The sequence below is a fragment of the Mauremys mutica genome, chromosome 15 (genome assembly GCF_020497125.1).
Source record: "Mauremys mutica isolate MM-2020 ecotype Southern chromosome 15, ASM2049712v1, whole genome shotgun sequence".
NCBI lineage: Eukaryota > Metazoa > Chordata > Testudines > Geoemydidae > Mauremys > Mauremys mutica.
This window is the reverse complement of record NC_059086.1, coordinates 4,963,661-4,982,288: the sequence shown is the minus strand read 5'-3', so window position 1 is coordinate 4,982,288 and position 18,628 is coordinate 4,963,661. Positions and strand designations below refer to the sequence as shown.

Sequence of the window (18,628 nt, the reverse complement as noted above, 5' to 3'; positions counted from 1 at the left end):
TTCTCTTTGCTGCTGGCGGCCTTTCAGTTGTATTTAATCAGCTCATCAAAGGCTCATGAGCATTTCACTTCCTCAGAAATTTCTGATTCTCATTGCTTTTTTCTTTTGACAGAAATTAATGACCGAGAGCAGAAGCTACATGCGCTCAAAGAGGTGCTGAAGAAATTTCCCAAGGAGAACTATGAGGTCTTCAAATATGTCATCTCTCATTTGAACAAGTATGTACGAGATCTCTTACTTCTGTATGACCATGGATGGTGGTTGGATACATAGACTGTCCCCTTTATTCCATGAGCAGCTTCTTAACATAAACTATGTACAAAGCATTGGAACAATATTAAGCTAATGTTGACTTATTTAGCAGCTGTAATAGAGTAGGGAAGCAGCCTGGAGTAAATTTGTTGCTTGGCAGTTGTCCCAGTTAAGCGGACATGTCATTTATCAGGGGGGCTAATTAAGATCCATAAACGTTGCTACATCAGAACTAGCAGAATTCTGTGGGGAAAACCTACATTAGACCCACATCTCTCCAACTCCATTAATTTCTGCTTAGAATGTCACTTGCTTCTGGAGATGTACAGTCACTTCTGGTGCTGCAGAGTTTAGAAGTCAGCAGGGAGCCTGCATTCATCGTTCTGCACTGCAGGAGAGCTCTCCCAGAAGGCACATGATGATAGCTTGGGTGTGGTTTTGAGCATGGTTTCCTAGTCCACCGGAATTTGGATAATGCTGTAAAGGGGATGAGTTGGATGCCAACTGATTACTCCCTGTACTCTTCACGTCCTAGATATGTGAGCGTTCTTCCTGTTGTGAACAGACTGTGCTCACGGCCTCTCTCTATCTGTTGCAGGGTCAGTCAAAACAACAGAGTGAATCTGATGACGAGCGAGAACCTCTCCATCTGCTTCTGGCCCACCTTGATGAGACCTGACTTCAGCACTATGGACGCTCTCACTGCAACGCGCACCTATCAGACAATCATTGAACTCTTCATCCAGCAGTGCCCCTTCTTTTTCTACAATCGGCCAATTATCGAGCCCCCCAGTGCTACACCCAGTTCTCCGTCAGCGGTTCCTGCCAGCACACCTTTCTTATCCAGCACACCTGTGATGACTCAGCCGTCCCCACCACAGACACCTCCTCCATCACCACAGTCTCCTCTCCAGCCTCTTCTCCCATCCCAGCTTCAAGCGGAGCAGCACACACTGTGAACTGGTGTGGGAGAAAGGAGGTTTGGTCTTTTCTCACACAGCGTGGAAATTGGAAAGGAAACCCAGGGTTCTGCTGTCCCCCTCTCTCTACCATCCTGTTGCAAGCTTCAGCTGTGTTGGCAGTCTGAGAAAGCAGGAACAAGTTGGGGCATCGGGTGCAAATTTTGAGCGTTCCAGACTGGTGCCTGGGGCTGGGTTGAAGAGGACATTGGACCTTTCTCTTGTTTGTAGGGGTGGGGGTGGGGGCACTTTTGAGTACTGAATCTGTTCAAGTGTGATTGGTTCTGATCCAAGCCAGCCTACGTTCATGACAACACTACCGAGTTCAGTCTAGGGCTCTGAGATCTATTGCTTCTGTCCACTTGGCTGCTTGTACAGAACATGTCCTTTTACTGACTCTTCGCAACACCCTCAGCCTGTGCACGGGAAAGATTCTGCCAGAGCGCAGAGCCACAGAAACACCCAAACACGTGCCACAGGATATGGTTGAGGCTCATCCAACACTTAAAAAAAAAAAAAAAGACACTAATCATGGGGACCATAACTCAGAGCAATCTCACTGCTAGCAGATCAGCGTAGCTACTCCGAAAGCTGCATCGCCGCAGGTCTGGACCCAGGATCTCTCTAACAAGTACAGCTTTGTGTGTGGACAAAGCTAGAATGTAACTTTCTCTGACTTAACTGATGACCAGGGTGGGAAGTGAGAGGAATCTCCCTTCAGAACAAAGGGACACTGGAAAACTAACATGTTCCCACCATCCACTGGTTTTAATCAAGAGATGAGAGACGTGGCACAGACGATGGCCCCTTTTCCTTGGAAGCAGAACTACTGTGCAGCAGGGTCCTTAGGAGAGTTCAGGCTTGTTTGGCTTAGCCTTGCCTTTTCCTTGACAAATCACGACATATCTCTCACCCTGGTAGAATTTGGCATTAGCACTTACAGGATGAGAGGTTTGGAAACACAGTAGATGTTTACTATCAGACAAGCTGGATTTTGATTCCTTTAAAACACTATTGTTACTGAAACACTTTTGTTAAACTGAGTATGGGGAGGGTGGGGGGCAGGTGGTGGGACTAGAACACTTTTTTCTTTTGTCGGTGGAAAGGTTTTTCAGTCCAGCACTTATTGTGCAGTGAGGTTGTGAGGGAAGCGTGTGTCTGCAGTGTGTCACAGGGCTCTGAAGGCACGGACAGTATTGCAGCTAACTTATCCATGGCAGGGACTGCAGTAGTAAGACACTTCTAGCAGCCCTCAGTTGGGTGGCTGCTTGAAGCCTCTGTAAATCTTGAGGACATTCTGGCTTTGTGGGTAAGACTCGGTGCAAGTATCCCCGCTAAACAGGGAGGGTGGAGTACATTACTGGTGTCCCCTCAAGGCTCTGATTTTGTTTGCTTAAAAAAAATTGTAGCCAGCCTGATGGCATTGTGAGAGAGGGACCCACCTTCCAGGCTCTCCTTGTATCTCCAGCTAGTAGCAGTTAGGTGACACACTTTGGCTTTTTGACAGAGGGTGGCGGCCATTCACTGCGTGCTCACCTGCTGCTGGTTGATGCCACAAAATTAGCAAGAAAGGTAGGGAGTGAATGTTGAAGGGGAGTGGGTGGAAAAAAAGCTGTGCATGAGTAAAAAGGATGGTAGGTTCTCAAGGCTCCATCTTGGACCAGCCTTCAGGATCTGTACTTGGATCCCTGGTATGGTGCCACCACAGAAAAGCGTTTGCAAGTTTAACTAGTGCTACGTGACATGCAAAGTGCTAATTTGGCACCTGAACTGCTGTACCTGCTGTCCTCTCCCTCACCTCCATTTGCATGTGCGGTGTGTGTGTGTCGTCCAGTCCTGCCCACAGCCCTGCCGTCCTGACCCCGGCCCCTCTAGGTTGTCGTGTGCGCATGTCACCTTCCTCCTCCCTCTCTCCCCAAATGTAAGCTGCTGTGTGTGCGAATCACCTCTTAAACCTGTGTTGTCTCCCCATCTCCTCTCTGTGTGGCCTCCCTATCCTCAGTAACATAGGGCAGTTTTTAACTGGAGTTTCTATGGTACCAATGGGAGAAATCCCTACAAAGACCCTCCTGTGTCTCCTCGCACTTTAATATGGGATCTGTGGTTTATCACTATTTTTTATCTTTCAAGGATGTTTGAGTCCCTATATCTAGGCAGTTTAAAAAAAAATTAAAAACAAAAATAGCCTCAAAGCACGCCCTGCCCTCCTTACACCCTTCGGCACGCAGAGCCAGCTCTCAGTGAACTGAATCCCTCCTATAAATAAGCTGGGTTATTTATGTACTGACAAAACTGCATTTAAAGTTATACCTATGACAGAATAATGTGCTTGAAAGTACTTCTTATAGCATTCCTCCAAGTTTTATATTCTCATGCTTTAAAACAAAAGCTTTTATGTAAATATTGGATGACGGTTTTTTAGAACTTAAACCCCTTCCCTCCCCATGAAAGCCCTTAGGTTGTGCATGTGTGATGCTAACATTCTGAGTGGAGAAGGAGAGTTGAAGCCCAAGGTTGAGTCCTTTCAAACCTTTCACCATAAAATAAGGACCCATCTATGCTCCATTGGACTCTCTTGCTTCTCTGTAGGCAGTGAGTATGGGAAAGGTTTTTTTGGTGTTCTTCCTTTGGATTCTTTGGGGTCATTTTGCTTTGTGTAAAAAGGTTTGTTCCCGTGCCTTTCTATAGGTCTGATGCTAAACTTCTCTCTAGACAGCTCTTTGGTACCTCTTTCCAAAGCCTGCTCAGAACAGAGCTGTCCTGTCTGAGGATGTTGGGAGGATGGGACCCCTTCCTTCACACACAAAAACAAAAAAAACCCATTCCCTGCAAAGCAGTAATGCATTCTTCCCCTGAGGCACTGATCAGTTCCTGTTGTTCTGCCTGAGAACTAAAGCAGTCAGTCTCAGGAACTCCCATCCTGGATTGCTCTACTGTGCAGAGGCTGGTTCTGCCCGGTTACCCATCTGTGGCCTTGAGATTTTGTCGTCAATTTGTGTATATTGCTGACTGAAGCAGCGAGGCATGGCGCATAGGGAGTGGGGTGCGTAGGAAGGGCGCAGCCATTGTAATTGTACTGATCTAGTCTGAGGTTCTAGATGCAGTAGGGGAGCCTGCTTTTGCCCATAGGATGGAAATAATGTACCTCATTTTAAAAAACGAAAACACTGCTGACTGATTTCCTACGGGATTTGCTCACTACTTCTGTTCTACTCTGAAAGACCCTGGAGATGCCTGCTGTGAAGGTAGACTGTCAGGCCTGTCCTAAGGGAAAGAGGTGTATGTTACAGAATGTACTGTCTCCAATCAGCTGGCACATACCTGGTCGCAAAGCACCTGATTGGTTGCTCCTCACTGACAGGCGTTAACCATCTGTCCCTCCCTGAGCAGTAACATTCTGCCCGTACCTCACACACTAAGTTTCTCACATATCTTTCACGCCACCTGTGCTTTACAAATGGTCAAGACTTTTCTGTGTTCTGGGGAATGTGATTTTTCTGTACAGTGGAGGTAGTGCATGTTTGGTTTCACCATGCATGTGGTACTCCTGGGGGAATTCTGCGCCAAAAAATTAAAAATTCTCACATTATTTTAAAATTCTGCATATTTCATTTGTCAAAATAACATAATATAATCACATCCGTTTCAATAATTTTGGTAATTTATTTCACAATACCTATCAGCAGGTATGTCTCGAACAATACAGATGATAGAAAGATTGAGGAAATGTTTTTTGACAAATCGATTCCTTACTAGGCGTATAAATACAGAACGTTGAGTAATCATTCATTTACACTACAATACAGAAATGTATTTCCTGAACCCCTCAGAAGCCGTGCAAAGGCTTGCGGGAGTCCAGGGAAACAGAGGAGCTGAGGGAGAGGGAAGTAATTGCTAGGAAGGAGCCTGGATATGAATTGTTGGGTGTAGGTGAGAAAAGTATGTAACGGGGTTTGGGGTTTTTTGTGCGAGGAGGGGGATTGTTGGGGAGCCTCCCACATGCAGATGCTGGCTGACCACTAGCCTCTCTCATTCAGGCAGGCACATCTGGCCCTGGCCCCATATGTCCCTGCACCTCTTCTCCCCCATGTGTCCCCGTATCCCCATCACCCCTCCCCGTCCCTGCACCCGCTCACCGTCTCCATGTGTCACTGCATTCCTCCTCCCATTCATCCTCTGCCTCAGTCTGTCCCCCCCCACCAGCCCTTTTGAACCCCAATCTGACCCACCAGCAGCCCCATGTGCCCCACACTGTCCGTCCCCCTATATCCCGTGCCTCTTGACCTGGCCGCATGGGCAGGGCACTGTGAAGAATGCAGCCTCTTCTCTTCCTTAGCAGGAGCTGAGGCTGCTCCTTCGCAGGAGTGGCACAGCCACAGTGACCCCTGCATGAAAGGCGTAATTGCAGAACTTGTATTTTCTGCTGAGAAAAAACACTCTGCGTGGCATATGAATTCTGCATGTGCACAGTGGCGCAGCATTCCCCCCGGAGTAATGTGGTTGTGTTCCATTAACAGCACTGATCCTACTGCAGGCAGGAAGGGTGGGGAGGAAAAGTAGGCACCGAAGGGTGGAAGTTTGAGTAGTCTTTAGCTTCTAGTTGCGTTTTGAAAACTGTCTTGGCTGTGTGCTCACCATGTGGCTAAATCAGCTATCCAGTGTGCAGCTTATCTCCCTAGGAGAGTGTTCTGCTAGAGGCTGGAAATGTGTCTGCTTCCTTGCCCATGTAGTCTATGGTACCTATCATAGAGATAGCGGTAAAATTCTTCCAAAGTATTCATTTGTTTTGTCAGGCAAATGGATGTTTTCTTCATGTGTTTTTTGGAAGCGCTTAGGACCTGCTTCATTAATCTAGCGCGCTCCAGCTTTTCTGTGATTGTTTTTCCTTTCTCGTGTAACTCAGCATCCATGATCCTTGCTATTCTGTGTTATTTTAAAGTAAAATCTAACCCTTTTAAATAGATTACAGGCAGCTGAGGTTTGTCACTTGTTTAAAATAACCTGATTGGAGAAGGATGCTTATTGGACACTAGGGAGCGTTTCTGGACATGTAGCCAGCTCTTCCTTTCAACTGTGCTCGGCTCTTATACTTGGCAGTTACATTTCATCAGTGATTATACCTGTGACATTTCATAGTTCTTAAACAGTCATCGGAGTGGGGAAATGAATTTTTTAACCACTTCCACTTTAATTGCTGTGCTGATTATTCGTCTTTAATTTCAGTGACTCAGCAACTGTGGTCCAGAGTCTGATTTTTTTTTGTACAGCCACGTACAGGTTTAGTTTCCTTAAATCATTTCCTCATTCAAGTATGTGTCATTCAGTCTGTCACTCTAACCCAGAGCGCTGCAGAGATTTGCAGAGCTCCCACTGGTTTTTTTTTTCTCCCTACTTTCTGTGTAATAGGTCCTAGTTTTTCTAGGTTTAAAAACCCTTTTTGTAAAATTGAAATACAATAGGAATATTGTATTTTAAATTTAGTTTAAGGCAGGACATAAGTTATTGTTTAAATAAAAAAAAATCCTTAATTTTTTCCCTGTGTACATTTTAAAAACAAAAATCTGTCTCTTAAATTGTATGGGAATAAAACTTGTCCTGAAAAGTTGGATTAGTACTGCACCCAGCTTATTTTTCTGGTACTTGTATTTTCACACGTAAAATGATCTCTATATATGTTGAATTAACAAATATTTTGAGTTCAAGACGAAGAAAAAAAACATATTAATGGTATTAAAATGTGTTAGTAGTTCCAGCTAAGTATGTGCCCGAAACAAGTTTTTTGCAGGAAAAAAAAAAAGTGAAGATCTGTATGTAAAGAAAAGTATAACGGTTATTTCTTTGTATTTTTAGGGGCCTAACAGCTACATCCTTTAGTTATTGGTGATAGAATATATTTCCTTTTACGCTTCTTTTAAGGACATTTTTAACAATTTGTGGTATTTTCCAGGGCCAATCCAATTAGTGCATGATAATGTTTAAAGCTCTGGGCCAAAGAGCCCGTTTTCTGCTGAGTTTAAAAAAAAAAATCATGTATTTGCTACAGAGTATTGTAATTGTCTCAATGGGAATGGTGTAAAAACTTAAAGGCCTTACGTGATATGTATCATAGTTAATAAATCAATCTTGTAAAAAAAAACAAGAACAAAAAGAGAGATCCCTCCAAAACCAACCCATGCGGCTGTTTCTTCTGGTGGCTCCCCTCTTTGTCTGCTCTGGAGGTAGGCAGTGTCGTTGCAGGCTGTCCAACAGCCCATTAAGGTGCAGGCATAGGGCACAGTTAAATGCCTATCAGAAACAAATCTCCACCAAAAGTGGGGGCGGGGTGGGGGAGGAGAGAAGAGTGGTTATTGGGTCAGTATTGGAGAAACCTGCCCTTTGTTTGTATTTGAGTATCACAGTACTGGTGTTATGGTGGGGGAAGAGGCCACACTGTCAGGGCTGGGGTGTCAAACCCCTGAGCTGCTTGCTGTATGTATCAGCCCCTCCGAAGAACAGAATCTCACTCTGGACCGTAAGCTTTTTCTTCAGAAACAGATGTAGCCCTTGTGTACACTGTGAAGATAACCGTCCAACTCTGAAGTGAAGGAGTTCTGGTAAACCAGCCTGAGCACAGCTCTGAGATGGGAGAACTGGTCCATTCTTCTGGGGGAAGTGTTGACCGTGGAGACTAATGACTCTGATTCAGGCCCAATTTGCACATGCCACTGTTGTACACAGATGGCTAAATAACCAAAGGGCAGAAATAAATGGTCCTAACAGGTCCCCACATCATTGGTTTTTGCTGCTGACGGGATCAGTAACTTTACTAACTACAACTTGGTGTAATTTTCAAAAGCTCCTAAGTCCCATTTTCAAGTAATTTAAGGCTTAGGCTCCTAAATCATGTAAGCAATTTAGAAAATTTTACCTGTAGTTACTACATATAAAGGCGGCTGTATTCTTCCCTTGATCCTAGTGCAAACCTTCCAGTGTCAGTAAAAGGAAGCTCTGCTGGGGATCTGGGTTGGTAAATGACTCTAATTAAAATATTAAACACCTTCACCTTTTTATTCCCCACCCTTCCACCAGTGGTTTAACCCTTACATTGCTGCAGGTGCATGGCTATCAATAAGCAGCAGTTAATTATCTTCATGTTCTGCCTTATGCCTGCCTCTGCTCTCTGCCACTGGCTCCTTCGTTGTGAGGGAGAAAAGCACTCCAGTTCCTAATCCTATGCTGCACCCAGCGCTGGGAGCTGGTTGAGCTGGAGGCGCATGCTAAGGAACATCTTCCACCCGATGGAAACGCTGGGATGGGTTGGGAGTGCTGGCAGGCTTTTCAGGAACGAGGGGTGTATTTAGGATGATCTCATCTGAGGGGTCAGTGCCTCTAGCTGCATGTATTCCCCTTCCTTAGAACACTTATGGCCGCCCGATCCTCCGGGTAGGGGAAGGGGGTGGTTCTGTGTTGTAAAGTTTAAGTGGAACACTGCAAAGTGAAAGGTAGTTTCTCCCAGGAAGAAAAAAATGGGGGAAACTGACAGTGGGAGGCTTGTCTATCTTAATACACAAACTTTGTCATGAAGCATTTACACTGCATGCCTGCTTCACAAGCAAGGGCATGAAAAGTTATGCCACTAACAGTCCATAATCCCTACTCACTTAGAAGCATACGCCTTACCCATAACACCACAAGGCAACCTTAGCTGTCCCCCTTTAGCTGTCCCTTCTCCACAAATCCTTTTATCAAACTACCACTGCCAGTACTGCTGCTTTCAGGGGAGTTGAGTCAGGTATGTTGTGTGTAGCACAGCTAAGTATTTTTGTATATTAATTTTCTAGGTGCCTTTTTTTTTTAATAGGCTCAAGCTGGTTTTTAGCATTGCACAAGGGCTGGACAGAAACAGAGGAGTGGTAGGTGTAAATGTAACGGCTAATGGAAAAGTCTTTATCCACCATTAATTACTGGTGTACATGTGTTCATGTGTTAGGAGCTGCACATAAAGAATATACATCAGCAACCTGTTGGGGCTTAAACTTTTGTTGTGGATGAAAAACTCATCAGAAATACATTTTTTTCTTCAGTTATTGCACTAGATCTATTTGGGATACATGTCTCTACCTAATTTTAGTAAAAACACTTAAAAAAAAAAAAGTCAGTGACCCATGGATGGGTTAGACTGCCAACAAAATAAAAAGTTGTCAGACAAATTTCAAACCTTTCCTATTGGGGTGGGAGAACTATGAAGAGAAACAAAACTACATGGAACAGGAGTACTTGTGGCACCTTAGAGACTAACAAATTTATTTGAGCATAAGCATTCGTGGGCTACCGCCCACTTCATCAGATGCATGTTGTGGAAAATACAGTAGGAAGATATATATATATATATATATATATATATATATATATACACATACACACAGAGAACATGAAACAACAGGTGTTACCATACACACTATAAGGAGAGTGATCAGTTAAGGTGAGCTATTAGCAGCAGGAGAGAAAAAGAACTGTTTGTAGTGGCCATCAGGGGCTCGTTCACCTGCACATCTACCAATGTGATATATGCCATCGTGTGCCAGCAGTGCCCCTCTGCCATGTACATTGGCCAAACCGGACAGTCTACGTAAAAGAATAAATGAATACAAATCAGACATCAAGTATTACAACATTCAAAAACCAGTTGGAGAACACTTCAATCTCCCTGGCCACTCAATTACAGACCTAAAAGTCGCAATATTACAACAAAAACTTCAAAAACAGACTCCAAGAGACTGCTGAATTGGAATTAATTTGCAAATTGGACACATCAAACTAGGCTTGAATAAATACTGGGAGTGGATGGGCCATTACACAAAATAAAACTATTTCCCCATGCTTATTCCCCCCCCCCCCCCCGTTCCTTACATCTCCTTGTCAATTGCTGGAAATGGGCCGTTTTCATTACCACTACAAACAGTTCTTTTTCTCTCCTGCTGATAATAGCTCACCTTAACTGATCACTCTCCTTATAGTGTGTATGGTAACACCCATTGTTTCATGTTCTGTGTGTGTGTATATATATATATATATATATATCTCTTCCTACTGTATTTTTCACTACATACATTCGATGAAGTGGGCTGTAGCCCACGAAAGCTTATGCTCAAATAAATTTGTTAGTCTCTAAGGTGCCACAAGAACTCCTGTTCTTTTTGCGGTTACAGACTAACACGGCTGCTACTCTGAAAACTACATGGAAAATTCAAAGAATTAAGAAACTTCATAATTAGGGCTGTGGTCTAAAATGCAGCAGAAATCTTCTTTCCTCTAAAAGTAGGTAACCTGTCAATATAAAAGGTCATGGAGTTATCAACTGCTTCTGTAATAAAGCACTGGGAAAGCTTGTATGAAGGGAGGTCATAGAAGCATAAAACTTTATTTTGAGAGGGACACATCCCCCAACCTTTTCTTTGAAGCGGGTACAGGCTAATCATTACTATAGTACCTAGGAGCTCTAGTCATGGACCCAAACCCCATTGTACGAGATGCTGTCAAATCTCTTGGCCCCATCACTGTGCACCTGGCAATATTCAAGGCATTCATCCTCACAGCACTCCTGGGAGGTGGTGCCACGGCTGTTATCCCTGTTGGACGGGGGGAAGGAATTGAGAGATTGAAGTATCTCAACCAAGTTCTCACAGGGAATCTGGCAGACTAGGGTGTTGAGCCCACATCTCCACAGGCATGGAGTCTCACATATTTACAGTGCTGGGGCTATGGGTGGGACAGAACTGGCAATGAAGCAGCTACCTGACGGCGCTCCTTGTTCTATCTCTGTTGCTTCACCCAAGGGGTCTGGGTCCATTATGGGTTTTGGTCACTTTTCCTCTGAAACATCAGGAAGTGGCCATAGCAGCAGGGGAAAGGAAGTATGATCCGGCATGGGCCACCCTCAGCAGCCCACCTGGAATGTGTGAGGGCAGGATCTTGCAGCTGTTTCTTTGTAAGGGAACAGAATGTGAGCATGACAAGGTGGGCGAGGTAATATCTTCTAATGGACCAACTTCTGTTGGTGGAAGGTACACTCCAGCTATGCAGAACTCTTCCTGCCTGGGGAAGGAAATCAGTTTCTAAGCCTATATGGGCGGGATGTCTGTGTATATCCTTGCTGCCTTCTGCTATGTGGAATCATACCTGCAGCCAACACGATATTAACTACAGCTGGCTGAAAATTGGCCAATGGAACGTTTTTCTGCTGGAAAATGACTTGTGGAAACTGAAATGTTTCACGGGAATGTGTCAACGCTGAGGACGTTTTCGTATTTTTAGGGAAGGAGAGGAGACCCTGAAACATGTTGACGTTATCAGAAGGCTGCAATGAACAAAGGGTCTCTGCAGCACCCCAAATCCTGAAACTGGTGTCAGCTGTGCTCAGTTCTTCTTCGAGTGATTGCTCCTATGCATTCCATGTAGGTGTGCGCGCCGTGCGTGCACGGCTCTTCAGAACATTTTTACCCTAGCAACACTCGGTGGGTCGGCTGGGCGCCCCCTGGAGTGGCGCCTCTATGGCGCAGGATATATACCCCTGCCGACCCATCCGCCCCTCAGTTCCTTCTTCCCGCCCGTGGCGGCCGTTGGAACAGTGGAGCGCGGCTTAGCTGACCTCCACTTCCCTAGCTACTCGTAGTTTCTCTCGTTTAGTATATAGTTCAGATGTTTATAGTTGTAGTTAACTTTATTTGTTTGTAGTATAGTATTTATTTTCAGGGGTTCGGGGTTTATCCCCTTCCCCTCACCCGGTGCCGGGTCCGATGCCCGGTCCACAGGGTTCTACACTGCTCGGCCGGCCACAAGCCGATGCCGACAAGAGATCCTCTCCTAAGTGCCTCGAGGAATCTCAACTAGCAGATAAGTGCCGCATTTGTGAGGCCTTGAATCCGAGAAGAAAGGGGAGCGGGACTTGCGTCTCAAACAGCTCCTGAGGGAGGCAGCTCTTGCTCCTCCGCTCTCGGCGCCGAGCACTGGTTAGTCTTCAAGGAGCGCTCCCTCCGGACTGGATCGCCGGTACCGCCAAGGCCTCCCGGCACTAGCCCTCGCTGGCTCCGACATCCACTCGGCATGGTTCCCTCTCCTGGAGGATGAAGAGGCACGATATACTTGCTGCGTCTGAGCCGCCTGCTCCGCAGCCGAGCGCTATGCTCAGTCGGAGCGCCCGGCACCGATGTCGGCCGCGGCACCGACAATATCCGCACCATTAACTCCGGCCAGGCAAGAGCCGTCGAGTCCGGTGCTGGAAAGCTCCCCGGTACGGACCGTGGTCGAGCTCGCTATGACGCTGCGTCCAAGCTGCCTGCGCCGCAGCCGAGCGCTACGCTCAGTCGGTTCGCCCGGCACCGATGTCGGCCGCGGCACCGACAATATCCGCACCATTAACTCCGGCCAGGCAAGAGCCGTCGAGTCCGGTGCTGGAAAGCTCCCCGGTACGGACCGTGGTCGAGCTCGCTAGGACGCTGCGTCCGAGCCGCCTGCTCCGCAGCCGAGCGCTATGCTCAGTCGGATCGCCCGGCACCGATGTCTGCTGCGGCACCGACAGTATCCACACCATTAACTCCGGCCAGGCAGGAGCCGTCGAGTCCGGTGCTGGAAAGCTCCCCGGTACGAACCGTGGTCGAGCTCGCTTTTAAGCTGCGTCCGAGCCGCCCGCTCCGCAGCCCGAGCGCTCTACTACGTCGTACTGCCCGGCACCGGTACCTGCTGTGGCACCGACAGTATCAGCACCGTAGACTCCGGACACGCAAGAGCCGTTGAGTCCAGCACCTGAACGCTCCCCGGTGCGAGCTGTGGTCAAGCTCACTCTTCCCTCCACGCTGGAAACATTTCAACAGCGAGAGAGTTGATGGCGAGGGCAGAGCCTGCGCTGCTTTAACCCCCGACACCGCCGGTGCGGGTTATATTGTCTATCGGCGAGCCTGTCTTGCTCACGCCACCCTGCGTCGGTACCGCAGAGCGGCACCGTTCCCGATCGCGGTCCCGCAGACGTTCTCGGTCCCGTCACCGATCGAGGTCCTGACGCCGCTCGCAGTCTCGGCACCGTTCTCTATTTCAGTGCCTTTGGTACTCGCAGCACCGGTCGGCGTCCCGTTCGCTGGCCCGGTACACTCGGCACTGCTCCCACTCCCGGCACCGCCCCAGGCACCGAGACTCCCGTAGCCATTCCTGAACATCGAGCCTCGTGCTCTCGGCCGACCGCCCGGCACAGATCCGGTGGCAGGTCTCCTTCTCGGTACCGGTATGTCTCCCGGTACCAATCCCCGGGGCCGCGTCGAGCGACGTCAGTTAGAGAAGGAGACTCTACCAAAGGCTCTGTTTTCCGATGCACCCTCCACAGTCTTCCAGGAGACCTATCAGTGGTCCTTCTAGTCACCTTGGGCATACTACCACGCCAGAGGCATACCGGTGCTCCCATCTCGCTCCGTTCCGGCGGAGCTCTGGGTGCCAGAGGCGACAATTAGCCGTCCCCCTCCGACCGGTACGGAGCAAGCCCTGGTTCAGCCACCGGGCTCCCAGATCCCACTGGGTCAGGAGGTCGTCCAGGAGCGCGAGCCCACACAGGACCCGCTTGTCCCTGGCCTTTCTTCTGCCTCCTCCCCAGATGAGGCGGGGGCAGAAACATACTGCTCGAGCCCTCCTCTGATCAGAACGCAAGTGCATGGTATCATCCAGGGGGTACGAGTACCTATAGGTACATCTACCCCCCCCCCCGCTCCCTGGTCGTCCAGTCCCGCAAGGGGATGGAACGCCATGGCCATCAGGCACCAGCCCCTAAAGCCAAGGAGGATAGCCGAAGGGTCTTACTGGGCCGTAAGATGTACTCGGTGGGGGCCCTGCAACTTTGTGTAGCAAACTAGCAAGCCCTGCTTAGCCGCTACTATGGGTGGCGGTGGGCAAATTTACAGAGTCGGTTCTTCAGAATCCCGTCAAGGGTTCGATGCCCTCCTGGATCGAAGGAAGTCGCTAGCGAGAGCTTCCTTCCAGGCCTCGTTGGATGCAGCTGACTCCGCTGCCACGACTCTGGCCTCGGGTGTTGCCACGAGGCGCTTTTCATGGCTCCAGTTATCAAGCCTTCCCTCGCAGCTGCTGCACACTATACAGAACTTGCCCTTCATAGGCAAAGGCCTGTTCCCTGAAAACACTGGCCCTAGGCTGCAACAGGGTCACTTTCCGCGCTCTCTCGGCATGCACACGCCGGTGCTTCAGCGCTGACCCTTCCGTCCCCAGCCTGACCGCTCTTACCCTGCGCCTAGACAAAGCCAGGACTTTGCCAGCAGGAGTCGCTTACGCGGTCGTAGGCGTCAATCAGGACCCCAAAGGAGCCAAAATTAGGGTCCGTCTAACCGCCAATGGGGCAAAAGCCTACCCATCCTCGTCCCTCTTAGGGACTCCTCTCATGAGCGATTCCTCTTGTAAGAGGTGCGGATGCTCCTCTTCATCGGAGCTATACAGGAGGTACCTAAGGACGAAACCTAATCCCCTAGGCGAAGGGAGGTCTCAGACCTATCCTAGATCTGCGGGACTCAACAAGTTCACGATGCAGATAAATTCCGCATGGTACCCATGGGGACCGCCATCCCATCCTTGGATCCCGGAGACTGGTATGCCGCCCTCGATATGAAGGGCGCGTATTTTCACGTCGTCATTTCTCCTCCACAGAGAAGGTACCCTCGGTTTCGGGCCTACCGTCGTTTCCAGAGGGACCACCGAGCCCAAGTTACCAGTCATGTGGGCATCGACACGGACCTATTCCTGTGTCTAGGCCTGATGATCAATAGAAAAATCCACTCTGATTCCCACACAGGGAATGGAATTCATTGGGGCCATCCTGGACTCCAGTCTCGCCAGAGCCTGCTTACCTCAGCCTCGGTTGCAGGCGATGGTAACATTTGTACAAGGTCTACGGACCTTCCCGACAACTTTGGCTCGCACTTGCTTAGGTTTCCTGAGTCACATGGCTGTCTGCACGTTTGTTTCCAAACATGCCAGGCTTCGCTTCCATCCACTTCAGTCGTGGCTCACCTTGGTGTACCACCCGGGCAGAGATAGCATTCTCATGGTTGTCTCGTTTCCCCTGAGCATCCTAGGCTCCCTCGACCGGGAGTCAGCGCCCTCCCTGGTGTATCCAGGGATGCTGTTCCATTCACTCCTCGGGGTCCCTCATGACAGACACCCCATCTCTCGGCTGGGTGCTCACCTGGGTCAGTTTCGCACTCATGGCCTTCGGTCGGCTCAAGAGCTGGCCTTCCGCATCAATGTCCGAAAGCTGAGAGCAGTCTGCCTTGTATACCAGGCGTTTCAGCTGGCGGATCGCCTCAGCAGATCCTTCCTGTCTCACAAGTGGTCGTTTCCTCCGGGCATTTCCATTCCGTTTTTCGGAAGTGGGACTTTCCCCGCATAGCCCTCTTCGCTCTCGCGAGAACGGAAAGCGAGAGAAGTTCTCCTCATTCCAAGGCCTCTCCCCGGGCTCGATCTTGGAGGTGTTTTCTGATGCCGTGGATGAGCCATCGGCTGTACGCTTTCCACCGTTCCCGCTGGTTCACAAGGTCCTGCCAAAACTCCGCAGGGACAGAGAGCACCTGATCATGATCGCTCCAGCGTAACTCAGGCAGCACTGGTACACCAGGTTGCTACCCCTGTCGGTAGCCAACCCTATTTCCCTGCCTCTTTGCCCAGACCCCATAGCGCGGGATCACGGCAAGCTTCACCACCCAGACTTGTAATCCCTGCACCTCACAGCATAGCTGCTGTGTGGCTAAACCGATCTCAGTTGCATTGTTCTGCCTCGGTTCTACGGGATTCTCATGGGTGGTAGGAAATCTTCCACTCGGTTAACGTATCTGGCAGAGTGGAAGCGTTTCTCCTGCTGCTGCGAAACGCACAATGTTTCTCCTGCCAAGGTCCTGATCCAGTCCGTCTTGGACTACCTCTGGTCTCTCAAACAGCAGCACCTGGCGCGGTCCTCATTAAGGGCACTCTTGGCAGCCATCTCTCCCTTCCACCCAGCGGAGAGTGGCCGCTCCGTATTCTTACACCTTGTGGTTTCTAGGTTCCTCAAGGGCTTGGAGCATTATACCCCCCCAGTTGGCCCCCGCCAAAACCTGGGTCTTCAACCTGGTTCTAACCAGTTTTATGATTGCCCATTCGAGCCACTGACGACATACTTGCTGATATACCTGTCCTGGGAGACAGTTTTTCCTTGTGGCCTTTCCATAGGCCAGACGAGTCTCCGAGCTTCAGGCACTCACGATGGACCCACGGTATACTGTCTCTCTCAAGGACAAGGGCAGTTGTGACCACGTCCGGCCTTCCTCCCTGAAGGTGGTGTCAGCCTCTCATATCAGCCAGGATATCGTCCTTCCGGTCTTCTTTCTGAAGCCTCACTTATAGCAAGGAGAGCAACAATTGCCCTCCCTAGACGTCAGTAGGGCATCCGCAATCTATATCGAGCGGGCAAAGCCCTTTCGTAACGCCCCCAAATCTTCGTCATGCTGGCGTGCCGGACGAGGGGCATGCCTGTCTCCTCCTAGAGGATTTCGTCTTCAATGACATCGTGCATCCGCACCTCCTGGGGTTTGGCCCATGTTCCATAGAGCCACCTTACTTCACATTCCACCAGGACTCAGGCTTCTCGGCTGCCTTCCTGGCTCACGTACCCTTTCAGGGGATGTGTAGTGCAACTACCTGGCCCTCGGTCCACACCTTTGCCTCATTGGCCCAAGAGTCCAGAGATGATGCAGCCTTTGGCTCAGCAGTTTTGCATTCTGCAACATCTAACTCCGACCCCACCGCCTATGTAAGGCTTGGGAATCACCTACATGGAATGCATAGGAGCAATCACTCGAAGAAGAAGAGACGGTTACTCACCGTAGTAACTGTTGTTCTTCGAGATGTGTTGCTCCTATCCATTCCAGACCCGCCCTCCTTCCCCACTGTCGGAGTAGCCGGCAAGAAGGAACTGAGGGGCGGATGGGTCGGCAGGGGTATATATCCTGCGCCATGGCGGCGCCACTCCAGGGGGCGCCCAGCCGACCCACCGAGTGTTGCTAGGGTAAAAATGTTCCGAAGAGCCGTGCACGCAGCGCACACACCTAACTGGAATGGATAGGAGCAACACATCTCGAAGAACAACAGTTACTACGGTGAGTAACCGTCTCTTATTGAGAGTAAGCACCTCAGCCAAGCAGCTTAGTGAGGCAGTATTGAAGGAGAGGCTACAATGCTGGATCCAATGGAAACTGCATGAGGAAGGTAAGGAGAATGGAATCGCCTGCATTGGGATTGACCACTCTGTCCTCAGAGGGAAAGTGACCTTGGGTGTTCAATGGCATCCAGAGCCCAGGGTTATTTCTTCCAGTGGACTCCTAGCCCCCTGTTGTCACAATCCCTGAAGGCTGACTGACTGAGAAGACCTGGCCATCTACTGAACCACCAGCACTAGCTCCTGCAGCTGAGTTTTTCCCTAGGGTTGTCCTAGACTCAAGTCTAACACTTCTTTCATTTGAGCTCTGAAAGGATCACAATGCAAAGCAACCTTAGCTGAAAGCCAGAGATGTTTGCTTTAAATGGAGTCAAGTATCAGAGGGGGAGCCGTGTTAGTCTGGTTCTGTAAAAGCAGCAAAGAGTCCTGTGGCACCTTATAGACTAACAGACGTTTTGCAGCATGAGCTTTCGTGGGTGAATACCCACTTCTTCGGATGCAAGAATACCCACTTCTTTGCATCCGAAGAAGTGGGTATTCACCCACGAAAGCTCATGCTGCAAAACGTCTGTTAGTCTATAAGGTGCCACAGGATTCTTTGCTGCTTTAAATGGAGTAAACTAACACTTCTTTTTTTTGATGGTCCCTATCGATAGCGCGTGTGTGTGTGTGTGTGTGTGTGTATATATACACGCGCGCTCCATCTGCCTGAGACTAGGCGATTTTTCGTCTGGTCTCACACCTCCTTGTGCTCTGAACCATGGGCATGAGGGGCAGTGTGGACTGACTGCCTCTCCAGTTCCTTCCCTCATGGTCTGAGACAGAGCCCCTCAGTGTCTGCAGCTTTTACGAGAGTTCCTGCTCAAAACACACTTTGTTATTGGAAGTAGATTTTTTTTTCTTGGGTAGTGTTAGATAATTTTTGGGTGTCCCCCTTTTAGTCCCATCATCTGGGGCACCTGGTATGCCCAAAATACCAAGCTTCAAACCTTGCCGTTGGGTCTTTCCCAGGCAGTGATCCACACCAGAGCTGTTTGTGCTGCTTCAAGGTATCGCACATTCCATCGATGTGCAAGATCTGTCGTTCTGTTACTCCTGCCCCCCCGACTCCCCCCATGCTAGGACTAGACAGTCTCATGAATCCTGGCTCTGTGGACACAGCAGAGCTTTCTGCAAGGCCCAGATCTGATCCTGGGCCTTC

The 18,628-nt window shown here is 49.1% G+C and overlaps 1 protein-coding gene across 1 annotated transcript in view; it reads left to right on the top strand.

Annotated features, from left to right (window-relative positions):
- The window catches only part of ARHGAP35 (Rho GTPase activating protein 35), a 105,885-nt gene extending 98,538 nt beyond the window's left edge, over positions 1-7,347 (top strand). Inside the window, exons 6-7 of the mRNA XM_044988680.1 lie at positions 113-218; positions 851-7,347. Coding sequence (XP_044844615.1) covers positions 113-218; positions 851-1,211 — 467 coding nt within the window. The 3' untranslated portion in view covers positions 1,212-7,347. The remainder of the gene's footprint in view (positions 1-112; positions 219-850) is intronic.
- Positions 7,348-18,628: the final 11,281 nt, after the last annotated feature.